The sequence below is a fragment of the Homalodisca vitripennis genome, chromosome 4 (genome assembly GCF_021130785.1).
Source record: "Homalodisca vitripennis isolate AUS2020 chromosome 4, UT_GWSS_2.1, whole genome shotgun sequence".
In the NCBI taxonomy this organism is placed as follows: domain Eukaryota; kingdom Metazoa; phylum Arthropoda; class Insecta; order Hemiptera; family Cicadellidae; genus Homalodisca; species Homalodisca vitripennis.
The window spans coordinates 101,068,936-101,078,463 of record NC_060210.1 but is presented as its reverse complement, the minus strand read 5'-3'; the positions used below and the strand labels follow the sequence as shown (position 1 = coordinate 101,078,463).

Below are 9,528 nucleotides of genomic sequence, written 5' to 3'. Positions count from 1 at the left end.
TCACATTCACATAATAAGTGGATTTGTATGCTCAAAGATTTGGTCTGTCACTGACACACCACCGGGTCCGAGTCAGCCAAGTTTCTGTTCTGACGGTTGAGTCGGCAGATGAGGAGGGGTGGGGAGTGCTGAGTGGGTGTTAAAACTCCCTCTTCGTGACCTTCTAATTGCACGTCAACAGAGACGAGCCGGCCTGAGTGGAGCGGAGCGCCGTCTGGCCGTCAAACTGGGAACTTCTCTACCTGGGTTGGGGCCGCGGCCGCGGGAAGCCTGGAGGGGGTACCGGTGTACAAGGCCACTGAGAGCGCAGTCAGTGCCAGTGAGACCGCGCAGTCGAGCGCACGTATCGGTCCCGCGCGTGAGTGTCAGTGACAGTAGTACAACGACACCGCGATAGTTGCTGTGCGATCAGTGACGGATGAGTGAGTTGAGTGGTGGAGACATGCCATCAGTGTGTCGGAGTGCCCGTGTGACAGCGGGAATGGTGTCGTGAAGTGCGCAAGTCTACGGCAACGATGCGCTCCAGTCCCGTAGTTTTCGCCGTACTGTTAGGCGCCGTGTTCGGTGTCCTGACAGCGTCTCTCAGCAAGGCCCTGCGGTACCAGGCTCCCGATGAATGCAAGTGGTTGGCCGTCACCAGCGACGGGGAGAAGGAAGTCACGTCGTCCCAAGATCCGGACCAAGAAGTCGCGCTCGTGTGTCATCTCAGGACTATCAACTCTGAATTGGAAAATACCAACTTCAGTGTTATCCAACCGCAATATACCGTACGGTTACGGATAGAGTGTGCCGATATGTTCTATTTTCAAAGTTCTATCACCCCCGGGAGTTTTCACACCCTGTCGGACCTCAAAGACTTATCTATAGAATACTGTAAAGTTGCCAACCTCACGGCCGGTGCTTTTAGAGGCCTGAGGCAATTGAAGAACCTCACCCTGAGGACCCACAACACCGATTGGTCCGCTATGACTTTAGAAGTCGAAAGAGAAGCTTTTACCGAGGAACTTACTTTACTAGAAAGATTAGACCTTAGTGTAAATAATATATGGAGTCTTCCTGACGGTGCTTTTTGTCCGTTACACAGTTTAGAATATCTTAATTTGACCAGGAATAGAATCAGAGATTTAGACAAACTCAGATTCGGAAGTTCACCGATTCAACAGGTGTGTGGTAGTAATCTAAAGATTTTGGACTTATCCAACAACAGCATAGACTCTTTACCTCCAGCCGTGTTCTCTAAATTAGCAAGACTTAAAGATCTGAATTTACAAGGAAATATTATAACTTTCATCGCTGATCACGCCCTTGACGGTCTTACTTCCCTGTCGTCCTTGAACTTGGCCGATAATAAACTAGTCACCCTTCCTCCTGAGTTATTTTCTGATACTAGAGAAGTAAGAGAACTTCACTTGCAAAACAATTCAATCAATGTATTAGCGCCTGGTCTTTTTAACGATTTAACAGAACTGATTGTCCTTGACCTAGCGGGCAATGAACTGACAGATGAATGGATAAATACTGCTACATTCGCTGGACTCCTTAGACTGGTTGTATTAAACCTCTCTAACAACAATCTCATCAGGCTCGAGGCTACCGTCTTCAGAGATCTCTACAGCTTGCAAATATTAAGACTAGAAGAAAATGCCATTGAAAGCATTGCGGAGAATACATTTAACTCGCTAAACAATCTTCACACGTTGATCCTGTCAAATAACAAGCTAACAAGGATAGACAGTAACACCTTTAACGGTTTATTGGGCCTAAATGTTCTTTCATTGGATAGCAATTCGATTGAATACATTGACCCTGAAGCGCTGAGAAATTCTTCGAGTCTTCAAGATCTTCATTTGAATAGTAATAAATTATACGACATTCCTGCTGTGCTCAACGAAGTTCCTCAATTACAAACTTTAGATTTAGGAGATAACCAAATTTCTGAAATATTTAATTACTCTTTTGCTAACATGCAAAAGTTAGTAGGCCTAAGACTTACTGAGAACAATATTAGCAATGTTTCAAAGGGTGTATTTGACAAGATGACAGCGTTACGTATTCTCAACTTGTCCAGCAATAAAATACAACGAGTGGAAACGGGCAGTTTCGACTCTAATACAAATCTAATGGCCATTCGGCTCGATGGAAACTACATCACCGAGATCAATGCTCTGTTTGACAAACTACCGAATCTAGTTTGGCTCAACATATCGGAAAATTTGTTGCAGTGGTTCGACTACGCCCAAATACCAACTGGACTTCAGTGGCTCGATATCCATGGTAACCAGATCGCTGAATTGGGAAACTATTATGAAATTGAGAGCCAACTCCATTTGACAGTGTTCGATGCCAGTAACAATAAATTAACTGACATCACCGGAAGTGCAATACCTGATAGTGTAGAAGTGCTAAATCTGTCTAACAATATAATATCCAAAGTGCAATCGTACACCTTCTTCAAAAAACCAAACCTCACCCGAGTTGAACTCACAGGAAATCAAATCAAAAGCCTGACTCAAAATTCCCTGCGTATTTCGACTATTCCACATGACAAAGAAATTCCTGAATTTTACATAGGCAAGAATCCTTTTCAATGCGATTGCACAATGCAGTGGCTACAGCAGTATCAAGTGGATCAAGAGAGAAATAAGCCGAGACTAATGGACCTCGAGTCGGTTGTATGTAAATTACTGTATAATAGGGTGACATCTTTTGTGCTACTGAAAGAAGCTACACCTGATCAATTCCTATGCCAATATGACTCTAACTGTTTCCCTTTTTGTCATTGCTGTGATTTTGATGCCTGTGATTGTGAAATGACCTGTCCTACGAACTGTACTTGTTACCACGATCTTTCATGGTCTGCAAACGTAGTCGATTGTTCACGATCGGGATATGTTGACAACTTACCGGATAGGATACCTATGGATTCTACACAACTGTATCTGGACGGAAATAATATAAGGGTAGTGGGAAGTCACAGTTTTATCGGCAGAAAAAAGTTGCAGGTATTATTTCTCAATAACTCCAACGTAGAAATCATTCATAACAGGACCTTCAATGGACTCAAGGTGTTAGAGCTGTTAAGGCTTGAGGACAATAAAATATCCGAGCTAAAAGGTTATGAATTTGAAGGTCTAGAAAGTTTAAGAGAGCTATACCTGCAGAACAATAAAATTACTTCAATTCACAACGCAACATTTATGTCACTCTTGGAACTCAGAATTCTCCGCCTGGATCACAACAGGATAACCCACTTCGCAGTATGGCAGTTGTCTTCAGCCCTCGTCCAGATATCCTTATCCGCCAACCCTTGGTCCTGCGAGTGCGAGTACACCGAGCGGTTCCGAGAGTACCTGCAGTACACGGGGCCCGCTGTGATTGACGGAGCAGAAGTTCGCTGCAGCAACAACTCGCTTCTAGAAGATGATCCGGACAACGGCTTCAACCTGCTCCGAGACAATCTCACGACTTGCATAACCATTAACATCACCAATTACGTGGAGCCACCTGTCAACGATAACTACACGTCCACAACTATAATTCAACACAGACAACTTCAAAACTATCTTCCTCTTCTTGTTGCAACTCTAGTCGCCTCTTCTTGTATAATCGTCTTGACTCTTCTAGTTTTCATCTATAGACAGGAGATGAGAGTGTGGTTTCATTCAAGATTCGGAGTGAGGCTGTTCTACAAAACCAGTGAGATCGAAATGGACGATCGCGATAAACTGTTCGATGCGTTTGTTAGTTACAGTTCGAAAGACGAAGCTTTCGTCGCTGAAGAGCTAGCACCTATGTTAGAAAACGGTGATCCCCCTTATAAACTCTGTCTCCACTATCGTGAATTCCCTGTCAACGGTTATCTAGCCGACACAATAGTGCAAGCTGTGGAGTCATCGAGGAGGACAATTATGGTGTTATCAGAGAATTTTATAAAATCGGAGTGGTGCCGTTTTGAATTCAAATCGGCCCACCATCAAGTTCTACGTGATAGAAGAAAAAGACTTATAGTGATATTATTAGGTGAAGTGCCACAAAAGGATCTCGATCCAGACATTAGACTTTATTTAAAAACCAACACTTACTTACAATGGGGGGACAAACTATTTTGGGAGAAGCTGAAGTTCGCACTACCCGATGTGCCGAACAACCAGAGGCCCAGGAACAACCACAACAACCACGCAGCACACCATCACCACCACGTCCACAGGCACAACAACCGCAACCACAATCACAGCCACCAACACCACAACAACACCAACAACCAGACCAGGTCCGTCGCCATCCACATCTAGTGTAGTGAAGTGCTGTCTGTGATCGTGCCTTGCCACTTCTGGATTATTCCCTCTCAAGGTAAACTAATAGGTGCAAGTGATCTTTTATAAATATGTATAAAGAATGTGCGAAATCGTTTATTTTTGTAAATATTATACATAATAATTTTCGTGTTGTATTCATGTATATATAAACTGTTAATGTTTTCATCGCCATTTATAGAGTCGTCTAATAATTTATATGTGAGTCACTATTATTGTAAATTTAATTTTAATTGTACAGATATTGTTAATATTTAAATCTTTCGAAACGAAAATGTATTTTAATTTATATGTCGCTTGTTAACATGGTGCTGATTGGTGTCAATTATCAGTTTAAAACCTATAGTTCTATATTTTATTCACTTTTTACTTTAAAATTTCAATTCCAATTGGTTATGAAATTCAAGCTTTAAATATTAGTAAATTTAGTTACTTAATAGGACCAGTTTTTATATTTATCTTGTTTACATTTCTCCATTGCAGTAAATACGTATTAATGACGTAGATTTGGACATGACTTTCTTACTTGTCAATGTGTTTTATTGTAAGTTTAAGAATAGATATGGTCATGTTATCCTATTGACTGAAACCTTAAAAGTGTGATATTTTGTTAAGTCAGTATAATGTATTATTATTATTCACTACTCTTATCATGGGAGACTGATAAATAAATCCCATTGCAACTCAAAATGACTTATTATTGGACACCACCCACTCTAGCCTATACATGTAACCCACTGATTTAGGAATCTAGTTAAAGGAGGTATATAATTGGCATAGGCCGGGCGAGCGGGTCCGGCGGCTTCTTTGCCTTCAACAAAGCCAATAATGTATAGGTTATAACTCAAAAAGCCAGCCAGTAATATACTTAGAAGTGAGTGGGCTATCCGTCCAACAGCTTAATCATATTTTTACGAGCAACTCCAAATAAAAGTAAAATAAAACTGGGCTTTAACAAGCTTTATATCTACCATAAATATAACCTGAAGATCGGCCAGGAACCGTAGGAGTCTGTCAAGGACTAAACACATGCGTGTAAACCTGAAGCACATATATCACTTATAATTGGAAAAGGCTAGTGCCACACTTTAAATCATTCATAGATAACATTCCAGCAGTTCCTTCCCCCACAATAAATTTCTTTAAACTGGTTTCCGTATCAGCACCAGATAAACTGTTTTGTTCTAAACTTTTATGGCCTTGACAATATATTTTGACAGTCAAAGAACGATGATGCATGTTTCACTCTGGCGATGTTCATTGAAATCAAGTCTATGAATTAGACTTATTTTGGTTCGGTCTTCATAATGAAATATATACAGTATCGGTGCTACATAATGTTTATTATCTTTGAAAAGTTAATATTGCTTTATTTCATAAGAAAATTATTTTGAAATAATTGCTTGTAATATTGCTTATTTTGACATTTTAATACTAACTATAAAATTGAAATAATTATTATTTTCCAAAATTCATTAGTGTCTTTTGTAATGGATAACTCAAAATTTAATTTATTGCTGCGCAAAATATTAGTTAAAGAGTTTCATTAGATTTTACTTGTTCATCATATTATATTTACTTCCAATAGTATTTGTAGTCAAAAGTATTAAACACAACAATTGTTTTATAAATTATATTACTGTTAAAATATTTTAGAATTATATGAGTTGAGAACAAATTGTTTATTTATGAGTTGTACACAAAGACAATGTTACATTAAAACATTGCTGGTAAAAGTTTTATGTCATTGTTGATATAAGTAGTAAATGTGGAAATAACTACATGTGACTTAAAATGTAAATACAATGGCTGTTATACAAGCATGTTTTAATTTAATTTGTAAATTTGCAAAAAAATTCAATGAGTAATTTATTAGTTAGATCAGTTACAATTCAACAGTTTGGAATCAATATTATATGTGTTGAAGTTTGTCAAGTGTGTTAACATTGTATACTGTAATTGGTAACAAAGAACTAAACTACCTACATTGTATTTCATATACACCATGAAACCTTAAGAGTTATAACCATTAAACGGTAGTTAATTCACGATTATTCATTAAATTTTTAATAATATATACATTTTTCATAAATATTTAATTGTTTTCAAATACTTGGGTATGCGTTCTTGAAACATGCCGGTCATAATAAGATACACAAATTCGTGTATTTATACAGACCAAATATTGCTACAAATTTACATACGTGATATTTCTATTATCTTAGTAAATATTTTACAATCAACTTTATTTTTCTGATTAGTCAGAACGTATTGAGTGATTGATGTAGTTATATTTATTAAAAAAAACTTCACTGACAAAATTATTTCAAATATTTTTCCTCGTTATCCAAAGTCAACTTTCTTAACAGGAAAACACTCCCAATATTATTGCAATACGAGTTTAAGTGTAAATATAAAGTTTAATAATTATAAAACGAGCATGGGATATTATAACTTATTCTAAAGTGAAAATATGCATAAATAATAGTCTGATGATTTGTGTAAAAATATACTTTAAATATTAACCTATGTTCAACAAGGAATATAAAAACGAAAAATGTTACAACAAAATACAAAACGCAAAGTATGGAGTTATTTACAAGGAAACAAGGCAGTTATCTAGATCTACACTATGTAAACTTATTAAGTTAAGTTAGTTTATTACAAACACTGTTAACTTACGGCATCAGAAGACTTAACTGCAACAACCAACATCCATCAGGTGGTCGTCTCACACCCACACAAGTAACATGTACAAACGTTATGTATGGATTGTACGTAACAGTGTTTTATGTAGCAGTTCAAGCCATATATTCCGGTCCGTTTGACATCATGATAAAGTTAAAAAAAAAACCGTGGATATCTTGTTTGATTTTTACTGCTTGGATAAATACTTTAACATGTTTTTTAGTTACGAACGTATGAATACAACAAAGTGATTTTTTAAATTATAAATTATACCAAAACAATGTGTACTTTGAGTAAAAACGTAAAAATACTTTATAACTTATAGTAAAATATTAAGATATTTTAACAAGAAAACAATATTTGATAATATAAATTATAATATATATTATCCATTAAATTAATAATTTATTTTATTATATATATATTTATATATAATAATTATGTAATATTATAACAAACACACAATAAAAAAATCAACGAAACTTAACATCAATCATCAAGTTCTGCAGGTCAGAAGCACGTGGGATAATACACAATAGCTGATTAAACAAGCAGGTAAGGACGGGTGAGATCTAATTGCAGTCATTCACATGGCCATAATGAGCGGAGTAAGAGTAAAGAACGAGGAGAGAAGGTCGACGGGCAAGCTCATCACTCGGTAATAAATGGCAGTCAGCTCCTATCCTATCGAAACCTATACGGGAAACAAAATTAATTGCACTCTGATTCGGAACATTGTCTAAAACGTTGGTGTCGTAATAAAGAGTAGTTAGGTTGGCGGCCATCATGGAAACCCCGACGCGTGGTTTGGCGGAGGAGTTATGTTCGCGCCGCTCCGAACCTCGCCTCGATCTTCGAGCTTCGCACCCCACAGTACAGCACTTCCTCTGGGTTTTCACTGGCGAACTGTTGTACGATATACTTTATATACGATACATTTCAAAAAGGTGGGCCATCACATGATACAGTAAAGTATGCGCCAACAAACACTTATATACATTTGGTTCAACGAGAGTGGGGTTTCCAATACAGAATTTATCAATGGGTTTTGATTCTTAAAGCTCTAATTGTACATGCTACATATAAGTTTCATAATAACATATATTATGATGATATATAAAAACCAGGAAGCACACATTAAAAGTTAATGATATCGTTTTAAAACAATGATTATTACTTACACCTTTTCCACTAATTTAACGAAAGCCGACATATTAATGAGGACATTCAAAGAACTATGGAAATAAACCAGAGAAAAGAGTTTGAATATTTATAAAGCTTAGTCAGAGATATTAAACCTTAAGGATATTTTATGTAAACAATATGAACAGTTGACTGAACATTATCTAGCAGGATTTGTTTACATGTTTTCTCTGCACATATATTATTCTACCTACAGCTGAGTTCAACCCACCTCGACACGACAATTACACATACTCAGGTTCAGGCATATTTTACTAGGTTATTAAAGGTAACGTTACAGACAATATTTGATTTCCTTGGTTAATATTTAACAACGGAAGCAGGTACAAACACATGCAGCAGAGAGTACAACATCCGGATCAAAGGTGAACGTAAGAATTGTTTGTATGACAAAATTCCAAACTCAACTGCAAATGTGGTTCAAAAGTACAACTAAAACACGCTAAACCAAAGAAGACTCCTACAATCTACATGTCTATAACACATTATATTTTTAAATGTTTACCAAAACACTGTTCGCAACAAAGTATCGATCACGGAAATGTTTCAAATGAATAATTGGCTTAGTTGGAAATCCAAAATGTTTTCGACATAAAATACATTTTTACGCCACACTTATCCATATATTTTGTTACTAAAATAGAGTCCATAATTCCTTTTTGAAAGTGCAAATTTAAAAAAAAAGTACTAAGAAACAAATAAATAAACTTATAATGGGTATTTAACGTTAGAAACCAAAGGTACATTTGTGTAGAGTATCCGCCCAAATTACACTGCGCCGTTCAGTAGTCAAAGTGAACTTCACGCGGTAAGCCCTTGGCAAAAAAAACAAAGATTCTTGAAACCTATTGTACAATAGCCAATTAGCCAACCAACCAAATGTAAAAGAACAAATTATTGTAAGAATTAACATAAAACATATTTCTGTGAAGAAGAACTACCTCAAAACAAAATGTAAATGTAATTGATAAAATAATAATAAGTAGAATTTTAGACCGTATGGGAAGTCACCTAATACAAAAATCATTTTGGCCAACACAAGTTGAACAGTTAAAACCTTGTTATTGTATATAACAATACTATATTCAATTAAATTTATATTTCCAATGTTAAGTAGGCATCGTCTTTTTTACTATCTTGTAAAAATCTGTAATTCTAATAATCTCAATGTAGGCCTATTTAATGGTTTAGATGTTGCGCACATTGTCAGGATCTCGGCTTGTATTTTCTGACCTATGTGGAACGAAAATTCCACAATTTATCAGTCTAAATATTAATTAAAGGAAAGAGAACAAATGGGTATATTGTTACACATAGCCAACTA

General features: G+C 36.5%; 1 protein-coding gene across 1 annotated transcript; it reads left to right on the top strand.

Annotated features, from left to right (window-relative positions):
• The first annotated feature begins 315 nt into the window (after positions 1 to 315).
• LOC124359842 (toll-like receptor Tollo) lies at positions 316 to 5,003 on the top strand. Its single transcript, XM_046812924.1, has one exon. The coding sequence runs from the start codon at positions 516 to 518 to the stop codon at positions 4,290 to 4,292; it is 3,777 nt and encodes a 1,258-aa protein (XP_046668880.1). The 5' UTR covers positions 316 to 515; the 3' UTR covers positions 4,293 to 5,003.
• Positions 5,004 to 9,528: the final 4,525 nt, after the last annotated feature.

Bases quoted from the DNA above. Each gene is read 5' to 3' on its own strand.
- LOC124359842 (XM_046812924.1), top strand. From the start codon at position 516: ATGCGCTCCAGTCCCGTAGTTTTCGCCGTACTGTTAGGCGCCGTGTTC.